The 27,221-nt window shown below is 26.7% G+C and overlaps 1 protein-coding gene across 6 annotated transcripts in view; it reads right to left on the bottom strand.

Annotated features, from left to right (window-relative positions):
• The window catches only part of kkv (hyaluronan synthase-like protein kkv), a 51,582-nt gene extending 24,361 nt beyond the window's left edge, over positions 1–27,221 (bottom strand). For 4 of the 6 annotated variants that reach the window (XM_088196200.1, XM_088196201.1, XM_088196204.1 and 1 more), the window contains exons 1-2: positions 8,020–8,141; positions 53–159 (exon numbers count right to left, since the gene is read on the bottom strand). In XM_088196200.1, coding sequence (XP_088052326.1) covers positions 53–144 — 92 coding nt within the window. In that variant the 5' untranslated portion in view covers positions 145–159; positions 8,020–8,141. Of the gene's footprint in view, positions 1–52; positions 160–8,019; positions 8,142–27,022 lie in introns of those variants that run through there. The other 2 variants (XM_088196202.1, XM_088196203.1) reach the window with 1 other exon arrangement.

Below are 27,221 nucleotides of genomic sequence, written 5' to 3'. Positions count from 1 at the left end.
GGAATGAATGCAATGAGGTCAAGATCATATTTAAGTTGAATTATTGTCTCACCTTCCGCCATAAATTTCATTGAAGGGTGTATTCTCATCATCGGAGTTGTCATCACTCCCGTCGTCACGGTGGCGACCCCCCGGCGCCGCCATGACTTCTCAGTCTATCTGGAAAAATAAAAAATAAATATTAACTTTCAATTTATTTATAATCTAATAATTTAGTTCAAAATATGCTTTAATTAAGCATCCATATCACATCAATCAATAAAAAGAGCTAAATATATGTACATATAAATGTTTTTAATATGCAAGAAAGACGATATTTTAATGACGTGTTTCGTTTTGACTATAAAATTCTGAATGGTGTCTTCTAATCTCTATTGAACAAAGATTTAAACAAATACAATGTAAGATTCTTCTACGTCCATTTACCCCTTGCAAGTGACCTATGGTAACCACTCGCTAGTTATAGCCGTGCATCCAGGAGATCCATTTCCACGCCGACCTTCAGCTCGTGCCGTTTTAAAGTACGAGTCAAAAGTCAACGAACCGCTGAACCGGTCCTTAAAGTGAGTCCTCGGTTTGCGAATAATCTAAAAATTTTCATGACTCTTATGTACATAGTATGAGTCCTTTCTCCGAAGTCCTCGATACTCGGAACTGTCTGTTTTCCTTGACTTTTGCAAAAATATAAAAACAGGATCTTTGCCAATTTGCGGGTAAGGTTTCAAATAGAGTCGGTTCAATTATTCACTTTCTAGATCAGTTATATCCGACCGGTTTGCCGTGAAGGTATCGATTAGATTAGAATGTTGCCCGAACAAAGGTATGCTATGGTCTATGAACAGTATTGTGTTATAAATTCAATGTGTATATAAGTGCTTTGAATTAAAGCAATTACATAATATATTGAGATATGTGTGTGTATATATAATTTTTATATACATAAGTAGCAACAAATCTGATAAAATAACATTACATATGTATAACAATAATATTTCTAAATTCTGAAGAGTAGGTGAATATCAATTTCAATGTAAGAATAGCAATTTACTAGGGAATGCAATAAATTATACGTAATAAGAGTGACGCATAAAAATAGCCCATGATTAAAATATAATTTACAAATTAACTAAATTATGTTATATATATATAAGAAAACTAGAGTTTAATATTTGGCGTTGTCAAAAATTAATATTTAACTAAAAAAACTGATATTAAATCGAGCCAGCTTAGGCATTAGCCCATTGCGTCAAAACGAAATAAGCACGATCAAATATATCTTACATAAAAGTGACGTGCTGAAAAATACAAAGGGAGCTGAATTATGATTTATTAATTTTTTTTAAATTTAGAAAGTATGCTTGTATTAGGTAGATGTGTATACAGATAAACATATTGAGTCCTATATATAAATATACATTAACTCTTTAGAGTAATATGTTATATACATTATATAATAAACTTTTATAATCTAATAAGAATAATATCAGTACATTTTTTTAATTAATATCAATTAAATCAAGTAAAAAAATTAAATTCTAGTAATAAATAAATAAAAAAATATTTATATATAAATATATTTTATTAACTTCTAAAGTTAATTTTGCAAAAATTTAATTTACTTCATATAATATAAAAGATTTTTTTGTAATTATATTTAATGATCATTGAATAATTTGATTAAATATATTCTTGACTTGAGGCAACTTATATTAAAAAAACTTTGGAATACAAAGGGTTAATACATATTTTTATATTATAGCTTGATTATTAATTTTGTAAACAAATAAAATAGCTTAAGTAATTTGTCCTATTAGCATTCGCGTCTTAAATTATTTGTTTACGTATCTTTATCGACGTGTTTCTACTCAATAAACTTACAGTTATAAATATAATATCAAAAAATACTTTTATATTACAAAAAATCAGTTTAATAATTAGAATATAAAATCAAATTATTAGATAATGAACTATAATTTTTTTGTAAAAGCTTATAGATAGTTTGATATGATACAATGACTACTATGATACAGTGATAAAATAAATATTAAATAGCGATTATTATATTCAATAAAATAAATATTAATAAGTAATTTATATCTTTGGTTCACATTCTACATTATCAAAATATGTATTTAAAAAATACAGATAGTCAACGATAACACTGTAGATACAGATTATGTATTTACTACACTAATTTAAACGTATTTTTTATTAATATTTTGCAACAAATATTTTTTTTATAAGAATTACACACTGAATTCAACTGCATTGAAAAAAACATTTATTATGTAAGAAATATTTACAAATACAAATAAATTAAAATCTACCAGATTCTTGCGGTCAGACTCTTTGTTTCGACCTTAAAAATAATGATATAATAAAGTGTAAACACAATTTATAAAGCAAATAAAAACACTAAAAATTTCACTTATTCTACTTTAAAAAATCATAGCCCAAAATCCATAAATAATTTGTATATTACAATTATTTAGAACGCAAAATTTTAATAATAAAATATTTCCTAATATTTTATCAAAGCAACGAAATTTACTGTACTTAGTAAAAACTAATGATACATATAAATTAAGCGTGCAATGTTATTGTTCAGTACTCTATTTCTAAATTATATTAACTCATCAGTTTATCTGTAGATTTAGAAATCAGAAGAGAGTTAAAATTTACAAAGCAAAATTTGCTTAAATATTAATTTTAGTGCCACTCAACTTTTTCTTAGGTAAATCAATTTTTTTTTTTTAAGAGAGGTGAATTTTCAAATAGAAAGCAATTATTTATATTAGTTTTGTATTATATTATATTTAACAATAATGTGTAAATAAAATCGAATTAAATTAATATTAAGCTACTACTTTTATCTTTGGTACATATACTGAAAAAAAAAATATTTTAGCAATCAAGAATAATTTATTATTAACTTGTGTGCCATTTTTATATCTAGTGCAATGAAATATAATCTTTTTATAGGATCTCAACTTTTAGAACTACATATGCTTCTTCTCAATATGATAGCATTCAATGACGTACATATGCGTTTTCTTACGTCTACGCATACATATGTGTCATTCGAGTAGCTAGAAAATTTTACATTTTTACATTTCTTTACGATTTCCTATAAAGAGCTTTTGTGCACATTTTCTAATAAAATCTAATCCCTTCTACTTTGTTGTACATATATCAAAAGTAAAATCTATACGTGTTATATGACAATTAACTCACTATAACAATATAATTTATAAGCAATTTACTTAAATCAAAAAGTGAAACATCGACATTAATTATAATGGCAAAGCCATTCTCTTAACGCTCCACCGTTTTAAAACGCATTTAAACCGTCGATTGTCATTTTCTTTAATAATCACAATCATTGTGTCAAACACCGACGGTTGTAGACGCCTGCAATTTTTGAATCACGCAAACCAGCCGCCCCCGCTGCGGCCGACAACCTTGGGCAAGAGTCGACGCTCGCTGACGATAGAAAAGGACAGAGAGAGACACACGAAAAGCAGGAAGGAGCACAAAAAAAGGGGCGGAGGCCCTCCTCAGAGTAGGGGGGCGCAGGGAGGGGGCCGGAGGACAACCACATTTTTGCGACAACTGAGATCGACAACCAAGACACTTTCGTTTTTCAACAACTGCGCCACTATACCGTCGATAATCAATCAGAAGTATAGAGGTGCTACTGAAAATTGAGCTCACGTAAAACCAATTGATTGATGAATTAGTAACAGTTGGATTTATAATCAATTATAAATTAATTATTAATTAATCCATTCGAATCCCCAATATATACGCAATAAAATTATATTACATAGCATCTATAACCAATATCAATAAAAATATGAAATATAACTATGTACACTTGGATCAGCAAGAGCAAGTTAGATATCAACAAGAAAGGCAAAAATATGCAAATATTTATATCGTTACCAATTCGTCCCTGAACTAACTGAATATTTTAATAGAAAGGTCAATTTGTATTGTTATTCTAATGAGTCACCACCTGATAATTTTTTTATTATTAGTTTTTAATATTGTTATTGTATATTAACAAATTGTTTATAAATGGCGCAATTAAAAAAAGCATAATTTAATATTTAGGCTACTTTTAACTGCACAATTAAAATAAATACATTTCATATAACAAGCAACAGGTGAAAAAGTTGATTTAAAAAATATTTGTTAACTTTTAGATTCATTAATCAATAAAAGATTTAGCAAATCATTATTTCAAGACCTGAATATGTTAATTCACAATTATTTTTCTTGTAATTTATTTATTATTTTTCATATTGCTTTAACAGTAAATTATAAAAAAACAGTGTTTCTCAACTTTTAATTGTTCTAATTTATTTTGCTATTATTTTGTATTAATAATTAATTTTAACATTTTTTTAATATTACATTTTGTTAATTTATTTAAAAATTTTCGGCTTTTATAGATTTTTTTATAACAATTCAGAGGCTCTCAATTTTTTTTTTATTAATATATTATTTATTTTTTATGTTCATTTACGTACTCTTAAATTTATTGGTATTATTTTCTATAAAAATCATTTCATTTAATCAAATTTAAAAAAATACTTCATAATTGTAATATTTTTTATATATTATTTATACAGTTATATATGTAAATATATAACTATCTGGGGTACCTCAAAACAGTAAAAGATCGACCGCCGTACATGTACGGCAATACCGGTCAAATAGGTCTTGAAGTTTACTTCACGTATATCAAACTATAATATACCTTAATCAAATTTAAATAATATAATATTTCACATATTGTAAGAAATAAAATAAAATTGACTATAATCCTTCTTTATTTTTATATGTATGTAATTTTTCCAAATTTATATTTTTTAATAGCTGCCATTTGAAAACAAACAAAGTCGAGATATTTTTTAGTAATTAAAAACAAGATTAACACATTACACATATGTGCATGTTCCGTCAAGTACAGCTAAGAAAAAAATTAGAATCAGGAGTATTCCATATAATATACATTTTATCACAAGATAAGGTTTATGGTGCTTATGTTTTGAGCATACAAAATTATTTAGATTTTAAAATTGTAATAAATTGTATGTTAAGTATATATTACCAAATAGTTGTGGAAATTTGTAAAACCAAAAATTAAGATAAATAAAAACATCTATATATATAAATATATGCTAAAAATAAAATTTATGTGAAAGTTATATAAGTATTCCTGTATTAAAACAAACTAAAACTTTAATTTAATTTGACACATAAATGCGTTCCCCGACGTCTACGCATATATGTTACAAGGGGATGATGAAAGTCAGTTGAGGTTTAAATTCAACTTTTTATAAGTTTTTTTTTCAATTATCCGTAAATGTTTTGTGTACACTTATGACAAATTATTGTGTGATACTATTTTAATTGTGATACTATTTTAAATAACTTATTGTAAAATGTGATAATTTGTAAAAAGTATAATTATTAATTTGTTTATATAGTTCCGAACGAATGACGCATATATGCGTTTCCCAGCATATTCGTAATAATATTGAATAATGCATATATGCATCATTCGTTTTCTAATTCATAAAAAAAATTACCTAATACACATTTAGTTGCAAATTTCTATAATAGGTATAATAAAATATAAGTAATATTATCATAGTTTAATTTATTTAAATGCTTTGCGTATAATAAAAATTGAGAGATACGTTAAAATATGTCTTATTTTAATTATTTAACTATTGTAAAAAATTGGTATTAGTAATGTTATTTAAACAAATAAATGTTGACATACATATGCGTTCCCCGGTGTTTGCGTCAATAAATAAATTTAGCTTTGAATAAGTATATTTTATAGTAGCAAAAGTATATTTGTATATTAGAATAATAAAACGTATAAGAAGCACTATTTCATTTATTTTAATAATAAAAAATAACACTCAAATGGATTGCATAGCATAATAATAGATTAAAACCAATACTCAAAGCCCAGAATATGCTAAACTGTTCAATGTAATGGCAAACATTACTAACATTGTCAAACAACTACTATGTAAACAGAAAATGTACATAAAAAATGTTTGTTTTCACTGATTTGCCCAAACGGCATGTTGGATCATCGACTCCCGTTACATAACAATGCCGAAGATAACTCACTTACATTTTTTTTCATAGCATGTTATTGACCTCAATTATTACGAATAAGATCCCAAGCCTTTGACCTTAACTCCTACGTCAGCAAATTCAATAATGAAATAACTTCAGATTGATCAATGATACCAAAAATGGTTAACTCATCGGGAATTTTGACATATGTCATTTGCATTTCGGTCATTAAGGTTGTCAATGTCGGCAAATAACATTTGACAGAATTGCACGGCGAAATATTATACTCAAGACAAAAGGTTTGACCGTTACTTTGGCATTGCATAATGAAAAATGCAAAGCACGTACTTCGAGCAGTCGCATTATTGTGTGCTGGAGGTTCGGGTCGCGTTCAATATGCTTTTCAAATGTAAATTATGGAAAAAATATATGTAAACAAACGGTTTATTTAATTGTGATATATATTTTACGCTCTGTTAATTTTTTCAATATTGTTTGAGACAAATTTGTGCAATGTGATATAAAACGTTTTCACTTTATTGCACACGCTCTTGCGATACATTATAACGTCGTTGAATTATAAATTGATACTATAATATATATTTTATTTACCGTCAATTGACTTAGACTCGTTACTAATGTATAGATTGTAATTTGACCTTAATCATCGAAAAATCGATACTAAATCATTATCAAGTAATCATCAATAAATTTAATTTTATATTGATTACTTGATTCAAATAAAAAAATATATAATATAAGAAATAAAATATAGATATATATAATACAAGATATTATATTTGATTTAGTTAGTAAAAATATAGTAGTAAAAAATTATATAATTTTATACAAAACTAAATTCATATAAAAAGAAACTTTACTATCAATTTATAATAATAGTATACTAAATTAAGATTAAACACATGTGATTTTTAAGTAAACCATTCGCGTTGTATTTACATCGTGAATATATAAGCGGTTCTTCAGAAAGTGTAGACTAATTTAACCTTAAAGAATTACTTCGAATATATGGTAAATAAACAGAAGGGAAGGGTAAAATCTGCTAGAGGTACGTTGCGGTGTACAACTAAGAAAAAATTAGAATCATTAGCATTCGATATAATACATATGTTTAAATAATATAAACATGTTTTAAATAGGCAACTACTCTATTTAGATCAGTCTATAAAACTGTGCTTAAATAGGTACAATGGAAGTAAATTATTTAGTGGCTAAACATATAAACTATCATATGTTAAACAAATTAAACAAAAATAAACATTAAATTAATAAAAACAGTTATAAAATGACACATTATAATATTTTATATTATTAAATTTGTATCAAACTGAAAGCATAAACTGCTTTAATGTTTATGTTATTTATATATGTTTTAGGTTTAGAAATTAAAAATATCAATGAAGTAATATTGTTTTTAGAGTAAAAATATTACGCATTTCTTCTTCTAGATTATGTGCAAAAATTGTGAATGATTTAATCTGCAATTATTAAACACTGAGCTGATTAATACATCATATTAGAAACTCTATAATATTATAGTATTATAAATCACGATCTAAAACACCGTTGCACATTAAATGGTATATAAAAATAACAACATAACGAGTGAAACTTTTCTTGCGCGTACATTTCTCCGATACGTTACCCAATTTCTAAATGTCGCTTCGTCAACTTTTACCAATTGCCATTGACTAAAACAGTACAATAACTATTTATGAATTATATTACACAAAAAAAACACAGCAGCAAAAGCACTAGAATACGACGTAAAAGTCCGGTTTGGGTTTCGCGCTACCCCGCGCGTCGATATCACTTGGGTTTCGTTTTACAAAACGCTCCAATTTTGACGCATTTTTTCACTAATCCAACACTCAATGCTTTGAATCTGACCTTTAGACTTCCGGCATTCACTTTAGGGATTCTATGGGAGGGACTGAGCCCCAAGAAGTGCCGAAAGGAGAGCGGACCGAGCGATCGGTACGTTCGCTCGCCGAGTCTACTCCGATACTAGTGAACGCCGGTCTATTTCCTTGATCGACGCATAACCAGTCTCTCGCGGACCTCACCAAGAGTCTACTTTCACTTTCGAGGGTCCCCGGCCTCACTGTGTTACCAGTGCTGGCAGGCTGGCCGGACAGCGGCGAGTGTGTATACCAATTTTGCACTTATCTCGTTTTTTGCATTCCTGATTTTTTTCTCTCTATTTCTACATCCATTCTAATATATTTGGCTTTGTGCGCTACAATATGAGTAATGTTCATGCCACTGTGATAATTGCACATTTTCGTCATGGATATGAATGAAAAAAATGATAAATTTAATTGTAAAGGTTTTTCATTCCGTCTTTATGGTACTGTACTGAAAACTCTTTATAATGAAAATGACTTATTGTTATGTGAAATTATTGTATTTTACCTAAGCTATAATATTTTGTTCCTAAAAAACATGTTTTAAAAACAAACTAAAGTATGTTATTAAGAAATTTTTCTCGCTATTTATTATTTTTATGATAAGATTAGAAGTATATATCATATCAGCAAACTATTTGTAAACGATATAATTTAATTCCTAATAAGATTTTTATCACAAATACAAAATAAATCTAATCGTTTGTTAATTAAAGCAGTAATTTTATTTTTTTCAAAGGAATAAAAAAAATATTTAATGCATATTTATGATGAAAATTACTTTTACAACGACTTATTGTGATGTAAAAGTATTGTATTTTCAATAATCTAGAATATATTTATATTAACTATATTACCATTGTTCCAAAAAAAAAATGTTCTAAATGCAATTGCGTGCTATTTATAATATTATAATATTTATATATAAGCTTTGAATTATACAGTACATAACATATAAATAAAATATTTATAAACTATTATATTTAAAATATAAAACATAATGTTTTTATCACAAATACAAGATAAAAGTAATTTTATTTTTTCAAAACAATTTTACAAAATATTTTGTAGAATTCTAGAGTATTTATTTTATGATTGATTATGATAATCTATAAAAACATTATAATTAATAAAAAAATTTAAGCTATGTTTTAGGCTTTAGATTATAATTTTGAATTTTTTTAATAAAAAAGATAATCGATTGTATTGAAAAATGCTATAATGTTAGATACATTTTTACTGATATACTTTTTAATATTATTATAATCTACATTACAGTTTCGAAGATAAGCTTAAAACACAGCTGGATATGCACGGTTTAGATTGCATTAAAATTTATGACATTTTCTGCCACAAAGATTAAAATAAGCAATAACAATAATATTTTGTTATTTAATATCATATTTGCTAATAAACAACAGATATTAGATTTCTATGGAAATATATTTTTTTAACAAAATAACTCCAAAAAAAAAACTTCAATTAAAACAGTGGACTCTTATACCTTTTGAGCTCTACGGTGTTTTTTAAAAAAAATCATATTATTTATAAGTTATTTCTATAGATTATTTTAATTATAGTCATTAAAAAAGTGTTTCATGCCATTGTTACACTAACGTAATAACAAGTTCACAAATTAATTTACTTTTTCGAGCATCATAACGCCAACAATGATGTTAGTTAACATTTATTTGATACAATGACGAACAACGATATATTGCTGTTTAGCACCCAAAGAGTTAAAAATATCGTATTTTATACAAAAAATATATTTTCTATTTAAACTATCGTTTTCTACCGATATAATATAATAAAATGAGATTCAGGATTATTTTTTAGTTTTTTGTAAATGTAAATGTTTATAAAAATAAATTTTATCTAAAATTGCTAACCAAAATATGATTAAAATAAACACTGTTTTATAATTAAAGCCTTTCATTGAGTGTACATGTCATCTGATTATGTAAATAGCTCTAAATCATATCTAGAAAGAGGTCCATATTTTGCTTTTCCTTCTTTATATACTTTATCGAAGCGCGCGAAAACTTTTTTACACCAAAGAGAAAGATTAGGCATAATATGACTGAAATAATTACAGTTTCATAATTATTTCCTTACTGTAATGTAAGCATACAGTCACTTGAATATGTATCTAAAAAGAAGATCATGTTTTAGAATTTTCTTCGTAATACACTAACATAATAAATTAAATGTAAACTGGGTATACATCATTGAAGCGAATGAATTTTTATTCAAGCCACATGGAAAAGATTATGCATAATAAATATGCAACTAAAAATATCAACAAAAATATGACTGGAATAAATACTGAATCATAATTATTGCCTATATAAGTATGTGAAAAATTCTAAAAATATTTATATCTGAAAAGAAATGCTTATTTTAGATATTTATTCTTAATACACTTACATATTAAATTAGGTAATTACACTGAGTGTACATCATCAAAGCGCGTTAGAAAAAGATTTAGCATAATACATTATACAAATATTGAAAAACTGTATTTTAAGCAAAATAATCACAAATAAAATAAATCTGGTAAGCAATTATAGCATTTAATTATAATATAGTGATATAAAACTACACATGAAAATTTACTTCACATAACACATAAATCTTCACACGCTCCATAACACTATAATAAATATAACCTCTAACCTCTACAGTGTCAACACATCAAACTTCTAATTCCAAACGTCTGATTTCACACATACTGATTTCAATATTAATTATAGTATTGCATGCAAAAGTTCCGTATTTTACTATACACAAAATAATTCTGTAATGCATGAAATATATTGTGTACAAAATAATATTGGGCTAAAACCCAGAATATTGAATCAATGAAAATAAAATATTATTTTAATAGCTTGATATAATCACTAATTTTCTTAATCTGATCATTTTAAAAACGTGTTAAAAATGAAACGTTTTAACGAAAATTTTCTCACATACTACGTTTTTAACCTACGCTTACATAAAAATATTCTAACGTAATATTTACGCAATTTTCCCAAAAAACGTACATTACAGTCTTCCGTACAATTGTTCGAGATTTTTGACGTCAGCCAACGATTCAAGATCACTTTTTTTCCTTCAATCGTTTCTTGACAATGACACGGGCGTTTCCTTTCTAATATCCACTTTAGTCTAGTATGTGTGTGTCCGTATATACAATTACAACAATGCAAATTGACCAAAGTCGTTATTGGAGGCTGTTTGGTGGTAACCAGAAACGTTCTTTGTTTTGGAACGTAGAAGTCAGATGAATATAAATATAAAAAATAACTGGCGGCAAGTATAATTTATATAAATCATGCATTCAAACAGGAAGAGATAAGACATAATATCGATAGATATTAAGTCGCCTAATGATAAGAACACAATCAAACTACTTAGATAATGAGTCATACAAAATTGGACAATGAAACTAATATTTATATTATATATAAATATATTTTCAATTTAAGAAAAGCCAGTTCTTAAAATAAAATTTATCAATCTTTGATTACATATGTAATAGTTTTTAAAATTAGATTAAAAATAATAGTAATAACGTACATAAATAAACATATAGTATTGACGATTTCCTTGTTGTTATAAAAACGTTCGATTAAACAAATTGCAATAGGAAATATAAATAATTTCAACTGATATTAAACACTATATATAATAATTACATTGCACTGATACAGTTTCAGGCAGTAAATATGTAGTCCATATCAGATATGAGCACGCCCAATATGGATCTGAAATGAACGTAACAATTATTTCATAATTGTTACTGTCGCCACTGTAACCAAAACCGTTACTATTCAGTTCTTGACTACTGTCTCTTTCACGCGAGTAACGCATCTGCATTTAAATTAAGCAAAACACATCAGTTCCGTAAGCAATTGCGACACACAAAACTTTCTACGAAACTCAAACTCAGGTAAATACGTAAAAAAATATTAGATAAAATTTTTATAAACTCGTGCCTATGATAATTAACTACACAGTGAAACACTTTTATATAATTAAATATGTGAGTGGTTATTTTTATGCAATTATTACTTATCGGTTGTATGATTTTTACATGATTGCTTCACGTCCGAAATGCTTTCGTTAACACACCCATTGGATTCTATAAAATCCATAACCATTCATGCTCGAATGATTTATTTGCTATTTATGTAAGGTATATATGGTTCGACCATTAGTAATGATTATAAAACAAATATAATAATAAAATAATTGAGATAAAAAAACTTAACGCACGAAATAAGTTGCGTGTAATATTTAGTTTTATTGATGATTTGATTTTCAACCTAAAAAATTGATTTACCTACTATTTATATATGGTTCTGTTCATAATTAATGAGGACTATAGAAAGAAAATGTTAACTATTTTTTTTGTTGGAAATTAATTATACTAGACTTAAAGGTTAACAAATATAAAATCATTCATAATTAAATGCTGTATATGCTATTTATGTTAGGTACTACATAGTTTGCCATTTATCAGTGACTATAAAAAAAAATATGTTAAAACATAATTAATATAGAAAGCACAAATATGCGTTTATTACGCATAATGTAAATCGCATGTGATATTTACTTTTATTGATGATTTTAATTTTTTACTAAAATAAATTTATGTGCCTATCATATATTTATGGTTCTGTTACAACATGTTAAATGTTTTCTTGTTGAAAATTAGTTATACTAGACTAAATAACATATTCTTTCAAATAAGAATATGGCTTTAAAAGTTCTCAAAATATAAAACCGTTGGGTTATATAATTAATTATAAAAAAATATTATAAAAAAACATAAGTAATATAGGAAACACACAGTTACGTTTTTGACGCATAATTTTTTTATTATAATTTTAAATAATATTAATAAAAAAATTAATTTTTAACTAAAATAAATTGATTTACCTACTATTTGTAAATAGTTCTGTTCATATATGTTTATTATTAGGATCGATTATTTTGTATTTATATATAAATATTAAGGAACGAACATTGACTGATTTTTTTGTTGGATTCTCTTTCAAATAAAATAACTGCTTTAGAAAGGCTAAAAAATATAGAACTATCAAGTAAAGAGTATGCTAACTGCAATTTTTTTTATATTGTAAATATCTACTTTTGTACATATTTGACATGTTTTGCCATACAGATTTTAAAAAAATGGCTTTAGAAAAAGAAAAAGAATGTTTTACAATATTTCAGTAATATGCAAAATTATGTTCTTATTAAATATTTTTCGAAATATTATCATTTCAATTACAGAAATGCATTTATTTGTCTACAAATAAATTAGATACATTACAAAATAATTTAGCTGTAGTTTTTTTATTAAAAAAAACAACTGATCATTCAGAATATGAAATTAAAAATTAAAATAAATGTCAATCTAAATATTTTAAGCTTCGTTATTGTCTTGGGATATTTATACATATACTAAAACTATTTATAATCTTTTATAAAATACAAAATAATCAGTAAAAAATAAAATAAGATTAATAGGAAAAAAATATACAAAAACTATATGAACTTTCGATTACAATATTAACACATAACGGTCCGCTATTTTCGCGGAATTGTTTTATTAAAAGGTTAAATTATTAATGTATACATTGCCATCTATAGAAAAAAAAATCTTTATGACTTTAACATGATATTTTTGTGAGCTTGAGTTAAATTATTTTAAACCCTCGAAAATGCGTTAACGGACTGACCACAAAATTTCGCTAAAACACGCGAAAACGCGTGAACGGACCATAATTTGTTAATACAATAATAATTTGCTACCCTAAAATCATAAATTAAAACTCAAACATAGTCCGTCATAAATAAGTAATTTATTGTAATATATAATATTTTTAATATTAATAACAATATTTTTAAATTTACATTTTTTATTTTTTATAACTTTACACAAACTATTTATTTTATATGAATAATACTTAAGACGTTTATTTATAGATAAAACGTTGACGTAAACCTCTTGTGAATGTGAAAACTATGAGAAAATGTAGAGGAAATGCTAATGAAAAGAGATCGTTTAGAAAATGTTTCTTTCAAGACAATAACACTTATCACATGACAGCAAAATAAATATGAATCTAGCCTCAAATACTGTACCGATTCATAAATTAAAATAAATATTAATAAATAAAATTCTATACTTTATTCAGAATATAATATTTATATACGTTATTATAAACTAGACAATGGATTAATAAAAGAAGCTATCGATATATAATAATTAGATAACGATAATAAAATCACCCAATTCTATTCTTTATGACTTAATAAAATATTTAATAAATTTATGGATATATACACTGCACTATATTTATTTTGAGATATTTTACAGAAACACCGGATATTGATTTTTATTGTATTCGTATTACAACATAATCAAAAAAAAATATTTTATCCATGTACATATATAATTCTATATCATTAAATAACTTTCTCGCTTACCTAACAATTGTATCACAGATCACAACACTATTATCCAGCGAAATGTTTATACAGATGCATTTACTAACAATTTAACACTAAAGCGTATTCCTTCAAGGGCCCCAGATTACTGAACTAGCAGTCGATATCTGCTCCGTTCGATTAATGAGATATAAATTGTGATTTCGATAACAGACTTATCTCCAATTGGATGCGTCATTAACTTGGAATTCTTCTACGAAGAATTAATTGTGCGTATTGTTTTATAAATGTTCATAGGAACATGATTTTTTCTAGACCGCGTATTTTTCTCTATAGAAATTAGAATGAACGCTGGGTTACCATATCCAGGTCGGTGTTCTACAAGAGTTTTGTAGAACGAAATACCTGACGCTGGCAAGTAGTGAAAGTGGGTCAGCTAGCGCTCAGCGTAGACTAGTGGTTGCTTGATGCCAAAACGGAAGATGGCCGATGATGGTAATTGCTAATGGATTATTTATAAACGTCGAATGCGTGAATGAACTTGACAATGATGGTATAAATGGTCCAATTGCGGTAAGGTGTTCTATTTGGATAAAATTGACATCATTGGCAAAAGATTTTGGAAGAAAAGATTTTTCAAAGTATTGCACTAAGTACTTACTGCATATACATTTATATGTATATTCCTTAAGATCAATTCACTTATTATATATTTTTTTATTGCATATGCAATGAAAAACGCTAAGTAATATAATGAAACATATTATATTTTATAAATGAAAAGTTATTTTTACAAAGATTACCATAAAAAATAAAATTAATACAATTATAATTTTAATATTGATCATTTTAGAAGATTTGTCTTTCAAGATTTCTATTTTAATTTTGAATTACATATTATAAAAAAATATATATATGCTCGAAACATGTTATTTCTAATGAAAAAATATTTTACAGTTCATAAAAAATAATCTAATAAAAGCGTCATATCCGGCAAGTACAGCCAAAATATCAAAATCTGATATATAGGATCTCGGCAATCAAAGTGTTAAATAATAAGTTTTACTCAAAAAATATATATGCTCGAAAAATGCTATTTTTCTTAGAGCAAATATTTTACAGCTAATAAAAAAAATATTTGATTCTTTCTCTAATGATGCCGTTAGACATGGCAAGTATCGCTAAAGTAGCAAAATCTTTCATATATTGTAGGATCTTGGCATCCAAGGTGTTTAATGATCTATTTTATTTTAGTCAAGTTTAAATTGTTTTCCCTACAAATTTTCCATTTTTAGTTTTTTTAGTTTCTATTATAATTTTAGATTTATAATATTGCAGAAATAAATTACTTTCTGAAATGCAATGAATTTATTTAATTTATTCCATAAATATATTTATCACATTTTTAATATTTTTTTAGTATTAGTTACACTTTTCAAAATCAAAAAAAAATCAGTTAACCATTATTTTTAGTTTTTAATGTGTGATTATATGTACACAGTTATTTTCTTAGGGACTTTTTTAAGCATAGCATAAGACTACCAGACAACGCTAACTCACCATGTCCTCACAATTTAACCAAATATACTCCAATATTTTCCCACACTTCAAAATAACACATCTGAAATCTATGATCTTCGCAAGCTCTAATTAAAAAATCCATATTGTTACTTGTATAATACATGTGTGAATAAACAAAAGCATGCAGATATTTGATGAGCGCCTTCCAGCTGTCGAATTTCATTGAAACTCGAGCCGATCTCGAGAAAAATCAAACAAAACACAATGGAGGCATCTTTACTGCCCGTGGCCCCGTGTATTGTTCCGACAAAAAAAGAATAGGCCGGCAATCAAGATTCCCTTTCGGCTGTGGAAAAAATCGTAGAATATGGCACTAGGTCAGCTAGCTGCGTTTGGAAGATCTTTTGGTACGTTTCTTGTGTGCAGCATCTGGGGGAACAATGGCCGGAAAACAGAAGCGAAACGTAATGCAATTTCCCTGCTATAAAATGCGCAGAATCACTCTCGGATTGCTTTGCTTGAAAATTATTAACGTAATCGAATCGAGATATCACTGTTTGATTGTCTGTGGATAGTTGAGAATCAACTGAAGAAAAAATAAATATATACACATGAGGACTCTAGAAACAAGAAGATATACAAGTGCAGGAAACTTAATTTTGAGATAATTCAAGTATAATATCAACATTTTATTATACTAAAAAATGTGAGATTGTGTTTTTATAATCTTACAGTGAATATATATCAGCAATGAATATATATTAAAATAATATTTTCCCTAGTATAAATAAAATTTCACAAACTTAACCGGTTAAAATGTATCAATTTATTTCACTGCTGCGTATCAGTAAAAATGTATTTATTTATAAATAGGTGAGCAAATTAGGTTTTAACAACTTCAATTAAAATATATATATCTACTGGTGAAAATGTTTTCTAATATGATTTAACTGCAACGCCAGTAAAAATATAACTTGATTGGTAATACACATTTAGTGTAACATATATAAAAATATAAATAAGTATTACAGCTTATAAATTGTGTTGCTTCACTACAAAAATTAATGGTACACTTGATTATGATCATGCGAATATTTATAAAAATGTGAGTTACTCTTTTCTTCCATACCTCCTTCCTCGGATTAAATTATATTCTTTAAAAAATTTTTACAGTTATATTATAGGAACCTAATAAAAATATAATAAAACTAGCACGATAGACAAGTAGTATAAATCTCTGATTATGACCTAAAGGACCTGGGTTTCGAATCCCATTCGAACCTTATTGTTTCTAAAATTTCTATCGTGTTTGGGAGATTAAAATTAATACATATTAAAAAAACATAATTCCAATAGTTCATCACAGATTAGGTTTACTTAGATTTTGCTAATCTCATGGATGAACATCGTGATGAATAATTAAAATCTATATGGTATTGAAAATTCTCTAATAATGAGATATTTCATCTCATAAAGAATATCTTATATGTAATAAAACTTAAGAAAAAACCATAAAAATACAGCATTACTCTGTTGCTAATGAACAACTAAAACATATTTAAAATGTATTTTTGAAATAAAAAAATATAATTGGTAAACAAGAAACGATACTCCAAAACGTCAATATCAAGGCAGCAATCACCTTATTGTGTACAGTTTAAAATTCTATTGTAAAGGTTTTTTCGAACTAGTTTAGTAAGCGTTACTCGAAGTGTTTCTAATTCGCTCATGGAAAAGAACACCTAAAACGTAATTAAAATGTATGTTTTTCAATTTAAAAATAAATTTAACCCGAAATGAGGTTTTGAATGCACGTCAATATCAAGATAGCAATCTTCTCAATGTGGACAATTTAAAAATACGATTTAATTTGCATATAAGCACGATACCAGCATGATAGACGAGTGGTTTTGATTGACCTGAAAGACCTAAGTTCGAAATTAGTGATTATTATATAATTATAATTCCGATCGATCACCACAGATTAGGTTTACCTAGATTTTTCTAATCTCACGGATGAATATCGTGATGATTAATTAAAAGCAAGCGAAGTCATACATATCTGGTTTTAAAAATTCTCTAATAATTAGCAATTTTTAGCTCATTGAAGATATTTATATGTAATAAAATAATGAAAAAATTCATGATTACTCTGTTGACAATGAACAACTAAGATACGATAATCGAGAATAAAACCTATAGCATAATTAAAATGTATATTTTTAAATTCCAGAAAAAAATGTTAAATACAAAATGAGTCTCGGACAGCACGTCAACATCAAAGCATCAATCTTCTCAATACGAACAATTTACAAAAAAAGTTTAATAATCATTAGTGTTTGTAATTTTGTAGTGTAACTAAAATCTTTTAGAGCCCAATGGGTAAATATAGAAATTAAAACGGATAAAAAATTAAATATAGAATAAAATTAATTATTGCATGTTAGTTCTCATTGCCGTTTTGACGTTAAGTAAGTATATACTAATTATATACATATTTACTCTTTCTAAAAAACAAACAAGAATTATGTCTTAGGAGGAAAATTAAATGATTTAGACATAGTAATCTAACATATAACAGCCAAGATAATGACGTCATAAAATAGCAAGAAGGATTAAAGATAATTTAATTGATAACGATATCATATAAATATTGTAACAATTCATTTTTTATTTATTAATAAAAGCAATAATAGTCATTTGAATACTATCTAAAGATATAATCAATACAGAAATTAATAATCAAATGATTGATACGCCAAAATAATTATTATAGAAAAAAATCTAACAAAAAAAGTATTGTTTTTATAAAAATAAAATTTACTTATACTATTAGTTGTATATAATATTTCTATTAAAAAACAATTTTATACTTTTAATATACTAATACATATTATTTTTATAAAAACATAAATATATATAAAACGTTTTAATTCTAAGATAAGATTATAAACAATAATTGAAGCGGCTATTATCAAATAAGCCAACAAAATTCAGATTACGATCATGCGCTTCAAACGTGAGTCGTATTTTTCACATTATTAAAATAATTACGTGTATTCATAAATCATTAAAACACCTAAAAATCGATGATTTTAGACCAAGGCTCACACACGTTGCGTATTAAATTAAATTTTACAACATCCGCGATAACCGGTAGGATGCTTTAAACATTTAATCGCATAGATCACTAAGCTGATGAGTGGAGCTACTTTTTTATCATTGCTGATCATCTTTTATTATAAATATATTAATATAAAAAAGACGATCAATACTAGAAGATGCACTCAATCGTGTTACGAAAGTCTTATATAAATATCAAACGTACTATGTACAAGGTATGTTAATTTTCGACGAATTGCGTCAATATTTCTTTAAATTGATGATTCATTTTTTGCGCCTGATGATTGGAAAATTTCCTTCGGAGATGATTCCGAATGATCTGATTTCACGCACCACTGTCCACTCAATCAGCCATGACCTAATCTTGGCAAGAACTGTGATGAACGTAAAAAAATAATTAACATCACGCAACATGGTGAAGAGTGAATCAATGAGTTATTGAAATGTATAAATAAATATATCTGTTTAGCATTAAATAAATTTCATTATATGTAGATAATAATTTGACAATTTTATGCATTTATTATATGAAATAATAATAATTCCATAGACTCCAAATAGTAACTAATAATGCGTTATAAAATTAAATTCAATCATTTAAGAACTGCTCAAATAGTTTTATATGAACAGTATTCCTGTAAATTTTCAATACCGGAATACAGATATTAAACATTTAGTTTCATATCAAACCTCGTCTATTTTATATTTATATACAACAAAATATTACAAACAGTTTGCTAAAAAAAATCTATCAAACTGTTATTTTGGTTTACCTGAAATGCCTTTATTTATATTCCACAATACATATATTTTCAATTTTGATTTCGTGTATTCGATAAATGTCGTTTTCTGGCACGAAAATATACAATAAGTAAACAGCTGCGCAAAACTATTTCAGGATTAGGGTTTTAGCATAATTAATTATTTGAGGTCAAAATTGAAATGCCACAAGAAAATATTAAAAATTCAGATGCAGCGATTACGGGTGGTCCCGACGCTTTACAGATAATGCGCTGTGTACTGTTTTAAATATTTTTGTAAAGAACATAGTAAGTTATCTGTTTTTAATGATCGAATGAATCCTAAATTCACAATACAACAAATCTAATTGAGAGCCATACATCAATATATTAAAGTGTGCACGTAAAAAAATTATTAACAAATAAATTGTTAAATATATTTTTTAAATATCTTTGAGAGATTTGCAATTCACCGCTAGCAGTTTACCGCCAGCAATTAATCACTACATTTATTTAATAAATTTAATAAAATTATTAGATTAATTTTATTAAATAAATACTATATATTGAATAAAGAAAGTAGAGTAAAAATTAGGAAAATAATTTCAAATGAATTAAAAAATATAAAAAAATAGCAGCTGTTATTGAATTAATAGGCGACAATAAATATATAAAGAATATTACAAATATGTTCGTATAGATTAAAAATACTAAGAAAAATTCTTTAGTGTAAATTTAAAAAAGTAATCAAGATTGAATTTTCCATTAAAATATGCATAAAAATAAGACATATATTATAAAAAAATATTGATTAGATAAACTTATGATTTCTTTAATATTGAATCCTAATCTCAATGCTCAAGTATTTTGTACTTAGATTAGTATGCATTCGTAAGTGTTTCATCATAACATATCACACTTTTTTATACACTCTGATCGAGGAAATAATGCTACTATAGAGAAAGTTCCGCGTTTGTTATTCATCTCTCAGCTCGGATGTGTGTTTTGTCTTCTCGATCACAATTGCCGGTCCATTGTTCATCTTTCGTCACGATGCTGCCATAATTCCACGCACATAGTAGATACAGCTTGGCACGCAACTCGATGAGAATTTCCCACGAGCGCAACCTTACTCTTCGAGTATGGCAAAAAAAAAGTTGGTATAATAACGACTCGATCGACATCGATTCGAAAAAATGTGTCATTCGATTATAGAGAAGTAAACCCATCGTCGGCATTGAGATTGTGACTCTCAAGGAAAATCTAGATAGCACATTTTAACGCCAGCGAGCATCCGATTAAGCAATATTGTTGTTTCAACGAAATTATTTATATTATGCGGTTAATTTGTGCACGTGAATTTGACGTAAGATAAGAACTGTGAATCGATGCCATATATAATAGTTTATATATTATTAAAAAGTTATTAAATAACCTTCATAACCATCGCGCATTAAAGACTCAAATATGGGCTACAATTTTTATTCCTCTTCAGATTAATTAAATATTTATTTAACCTATACATTTAATTACAAAGCATAAATGTGTTAAGTAAAGAAGTTACCTAATAGTAAATAATAACAGTCATATATTTTTATGACAAGATTTCTTAAATGTCAATCGTTTCTTAGATCACCATATTTAGAATAGATAGAAGTATATTTCAAGGAAATCTTTATTTTTATATTAAAAAATAAACATGTAAAGGAACATTTTTTTAGAAACCTACAAAAATTAAGCTCTCGATTCATAGAAAAATTTGTAAAGTACAAATGCCAAATTTGATAGAATAAATTAGATGTGAATCGGAATGCACATTTGAACTTATAATCACTTTATAAAATAAACGTTTAAGTATTAAATACATTTATTATACTTCATAATTCACGCGTAAATTATGAAAATTGGTTCGAATAATTTTTGTATTACACCATATGTGTAAATTGATGGCGCAAAGTAAAGTCGTAAACAATTTAAAATAATACAATACATATATAAATTTGCATAAAAATCAGACAATCTCAAAATAAATTTATATAGTGCATAATAAGGTTTGTAAATAGAGGTAGCTATATTAAAAAAAATAATAATTGAAGCAAATAGTAACAGAAATAATGATAATGTGTTAAAAATAACAGTGTAATCAAAACACCAGCGATATGATATTTTTTAATAGTCCATAACATCCCATTAGCAGATTATAAGCTTAACTTATTTTAATATACGTATATTTATATGTAATATAAATAGAACATATATTATTTAAGTCCACTATTAAAAAAAACCAGACTTACTGAAGTGGGTAAAATAACTCTTAGATACCATCAAAGAAATGCCGATGAAACATTAAAAGAGTAACAACAAAAAATCTTAAATACTAATAGTAAACACTTAAAAGTGAGACAATATCGTTTCAATATGAAAAAGTCAAACACTAAAGCAAATCTGTTGAAGAACTAGATTCATAAAAACTAGCATAGTGCTCGATTTAAAATTAATGGATAACAGGCCTTACCGACAGTAAAAATTATAAAAAAAATATATATATGATACTTTTCAGAATGTTGAGAGTAACATCAATGCGCCACTTTGAAATAAAAACACCAGCGATAACGAACCATTCGGAATCATACAATTTTAATTTTTCTTATAATAATATTATTCATCATCGCAATTTTGCACATCTTCTCACACAGACAGATTAAAAACTAAACTTTCTTTAATATAGGTATTTAGAGAAAAGAGTTATATTAAAAAAAAATGTAAAATAGCTGAACCAAGTAAGAAAACACTTTGATATCGCCAAATAAATGCTAATGAAGAATTAGAGAAAAGCAAATATACTTAATTACTGATATATTGTAGTTTACTATTTTTTTGAAATAACCAAAATCTGCACCAAATAAAATTACCATATTCTGATAACCAATTAGAGAAGATAAAAATTTACTAACTAACAAAACAGACAAAAATCATCGATCCCAGAAAGAGGAAGAGAAATAGTTAATTGAACTTAACCGACAATAAAAAAAATATATGTAAGATATTGTGTATTATTTTTAGAGCGTTGAGAGTGACATCATCGCGTCAATTCAAAAAGATTTTTTTTTTCGATTTTATAGATTTCAGAGATATATTATATATGTATGTATATAATATGCATAAAACTCATTCAATAAATGTATACAATATTATAACACAATGTGAAAAACTGCGTAAAAGTCGGAAGATCACGAACATAAATTATTTTTCGGAAACGGAAATCAATTACTCTGTATTATAATAATTATATCTTAGTTCACATATTCAGTTAATGAAGAAGACATTAACATATATAGAGAAGATATCAGTTTATTTTATACATATTATTTTTTTTAAATTGTGTGGTTTTCACTGCCTTCTATATGAAGAATTTTAACTTGTGGGATATTATTTTGGTGAATCAAGTATGGTGTTAAAAATGCATTGAAACACATATCGTGTGCATTTGCATTGTTTCCAACACAAGGAAAATTCGCGGAACGAAAAACCTTAAATACACACGTGGCAAAAATTCGACTCTCACAAATTTACTTAAGCAACAGTAGATCGAACAGTGCCCTCGAGCTCGGCACGAAATGACTTTCCAAAATCAAGGTCGACGTAATAAAATGTTGATTACTTGCAAATGCACTTTTGAATGCCTATGAACATGTGAACTCTGAAGGAACTGTATGTAGACACTCGAGATGATAATTCTGTGGAATAGACGATGACTCTCGTGATTCACTTCGCTTTTTAGAAGGTCTTCTGCGTACATGTGCATTATATGTACATAGAATGTACGCTGATGATAAATGGACAGAACAAAAGGGAAAGTCTTCGCCTGACGCGAAGAACTTTGCTGGCTATTTGTCAATTTCAGACAGAATATTATGTCGATTGGGAAAGTATCACAATTATGTGCAGTATGTATTATTATCATTTTTCTGAGAAGTAATTGTATAATAGTATTGTATTATAACATTTCTACATAGTGGAAAATAGTTTAGATACATCTAAAAGTATGTCAATATTTTGTACAAAATATTTAAAATTAGTACCGATTATCCAGTTGCATTCTTTGAATGATAGATTGACACACTGACAATGAAACGCAGTTTATTTTAAAAGCCCTGATTTATAAATGAGAATGTAGTTATTCCCAGAATGCCTTTTCGCATCAAACGGCTTCAATTTCCAATACGTCTAGTCTTCAACATGACAATAAATAAGTCACAAAGACAGTCGCTTCATGTGACAGGGATTGAACTGAGAGATGAATGCTTCTCTTATGGTAAATTTTACGTGATTTAATTGACAGATGAAAATAATTGTTAAGTAACAATCGATTTCACTATTAACTAATCAATAAATGTGAAAAATATATATAATGATCAGTAGCTTTAGATTACATAAAATAAATGTATATAAAGAAAGCGAAATAATTGCACATTAAACACGATTTGAAGCCCGATCGAGCATTAAAATCGTATCAATCGCGAGTGAAATCTGCAAATGTCTCTCTTCGCTTTCAACTGGCAATAGATACGAGAAAATTACGCTCTCTGTATCAATTAATAAACAGAAATATCTACGTAGAAAATAACGATTGACCCATGAGTGCTTTACAACAATGTCATCTAACAATTGAATAATGCCAATAGTGAAAGGTTGCTTGCCTTCTAGCTAAAAATTAATAAAAATTTCATAACTGTGAGCTAGTGATTATGTTCATTATACACTTTGTGATTTATGGCATATAATACATCATAAAAGTATGTAGGAACAGATCATAAAAATATTTCGCAATGGATTGCACTTTGAAAAAGGACAATTCTAATTTTAACCTCAGTTTTTACTAAAAAAGGACAAAAAAGTATTCTGAATCGGTTGACTAAATCTTAAAATAGATCGAAAAAAATATAATTTAAAACCGTAGAATGTTTTGTATTTTTATTTGATTTTTTAAGTTGCGTTCCAGCGATTTAACCGCAAATTATTCGTGTTAAGAAACATCAGCATAATTGGACTGAAAAACTAATCCAAATATGGAAATTTATTGTAATAAGTATTTAACTAACACTGATTGTCATTCACCCTTCCGTGTTTCCGCCTGCCTCATAGCATATGGTCATGTCAAAAAAAATCTTTTTACAGAGACGTATTTTTTTTTATAACTGAAAATCGTTTAAATAGATTAAAAGAAAGAAGGTCGTTTCTAAATTAAAATAGAAGACAAACGCTGTAAAATGCCTGTCAATTTTAAAAGTTTACTTTAAACTAGCATAGTGCTTGATTAAAATTTAATAGATAAGTAATCTAACCGACAGTAAACTTAATCGTTAATATAAGCTAACCCACAGTTATGTTTATAATTCATAACCTAACTTTACCGACAGTAATTATAATGATATCAATTATTCTTTTAAGTGCGTTGAGAGTAACACCATAACGCTACTTTGAAATAAAAAAATGTTAAAAAATCATACCCTAACCAAACCGATAATAATTATAATGATATTAATTGTACTTTTTAGTGCGTTGAGAGTGACATCATAACGCTATTTTAAAATAAAACATTAATGATAATTTGTTTTTTATAATATATAATAATATAGCTATACAAAAATAAGAAATATATACAATGCAATCGAATAATATGTACAGACAGATAAAAAACTTCCCTTTTTGGACGTATATAGAGAAGAAGAAGGAATATATTTTATTATTTTTAAGAAAGCTATATAGCTGAATTATATAAAATGGCTTTTAGATACCACTGAAGAATTTCTAATAAATATTTATCAAAAGTATATATAAGATATTAGGTGTACTTTTAAAATGTTAAGAGTGACATCATTGCATTTTATGTATAAAAGTATCAGCGATTCAATAAAGCAATATTTTATTTATCTTAAATATATTGTACAGTGTTGAACTGTATCTATAATTCATATCAAAGAAATATAGAAACGTGCAATCTGTAAAATCGTGTAAAATTCTGAAAATCACAATATACAGACTAGTTATAAACATTAGAGTCACATTACTCAATTAATAAATGAGATAAATCTAACAAATACTAAGGTTTTATATAGTGTATTACCTATATAATAATATTCTACAAAAATATTGTGCAAAACAAACTTTTATTTGCACAATTTTTTAATGGAAATAGTTGTTTTTATACACTAGTTTCAATGACGATTAAATAATTTAAAAGTAAACATTACATATTAAAAAAAACTCTTTCTTTAAATGACATATTTATAGACAACGACGATAAGCGGTACGCAAGAACGTTTGTCAGGAGCTGCGTGTTTTTCGAATATCCTTTCAATTAAATTTATCGTGGAAAAATAATATCTATTACATTATACATCAATAGAAATGATCAAAATGATTGATAGAAAAATTGTGAGATTTCTTATTAGATTATATTCTTATTAAATTATAAATTCAAGTTTTAGAAATTGGTCCATATAGGACTTGAACCCATGGTTTATGTATTAATTACAGAATTGTACCACTGGTATTTAATTAAATTGAACAGTATAATAGTGGAGCTTTTTAGAGTAGCGTTAAAGTATTCAATACAAACTTATGTCATTAAAAATATTAATTAGTTTAATAGTTGCAAGAAAGTGACGTTTATGTGAGTTGATACATTATTTGCACTTCATGTAATGATATTGATATCTGCTTTAATTTGTTTATGGAAAATATTTACCATTCGGTGCTAGAAACATTTAGCAAATAAAATACGACAAATTTAACAATATCGCGGTACACTTTTGTCTAAAAAGATACAGTAATCATGCTCTATATACTATATTTCGCAATTGAGGCACTCTTGTGTCTAATACCTATTCGAGCCTTGACCAAAAGGAGGATCTTCTTTCAAAGTTTCACCGAAAACGATCGCAATCGCAAATCCGGTCAGATTTCTCAAGGACCTTCCATGTCATGACTTAATCGACGCTTTTGTCTATCATGAGCCTGAAAGCGGAATTTGATTTCGTCACGAAACGTTTTCGACTACTGTTTCTCAAAGTACGTGCTTTGACACTCTGCTTTCACCGAACTCCAAAAAAACTAAACAAAAACCAAACTTACTTGTACAAAAATAAGTTAAAAATGTAGATCCAGTCGGGAGTTTTTGTATCTCATCCTGGTGAGGATGACTTTTTATTGAGCACTGATTTGATGACACATGACACACTGATACCGATTTTAACTTATAACGGTACTGACCGATAACAGTACGATGGTAGCACGACCACGCGAGACCGACTCTCGCTGACAACTGTGCCAA

This window comes from Plectrocnemia conspersa, unplaced genomic scaffold (genome assembly GCF_051122295.1).
Source record: "Plectrocnemia conspersa isolate PC_06_02 unplaced genomic scaffold, ASM5112229v1 ptg000010l, whole genome shotgun sequence".
Taxonomy (NCBI): Eukaryota; Metazoa; Arthropoda; class Insecta; order Trichoptera; family Polycentropodidae; genus Plectrocnemia; species Plectrocnemia conspersa.
The sequence above is the reverse complement of the archived record's forward strand: the minus strand, read 5'-3'. Positions and strand labels throughout refer to the sequence as shown.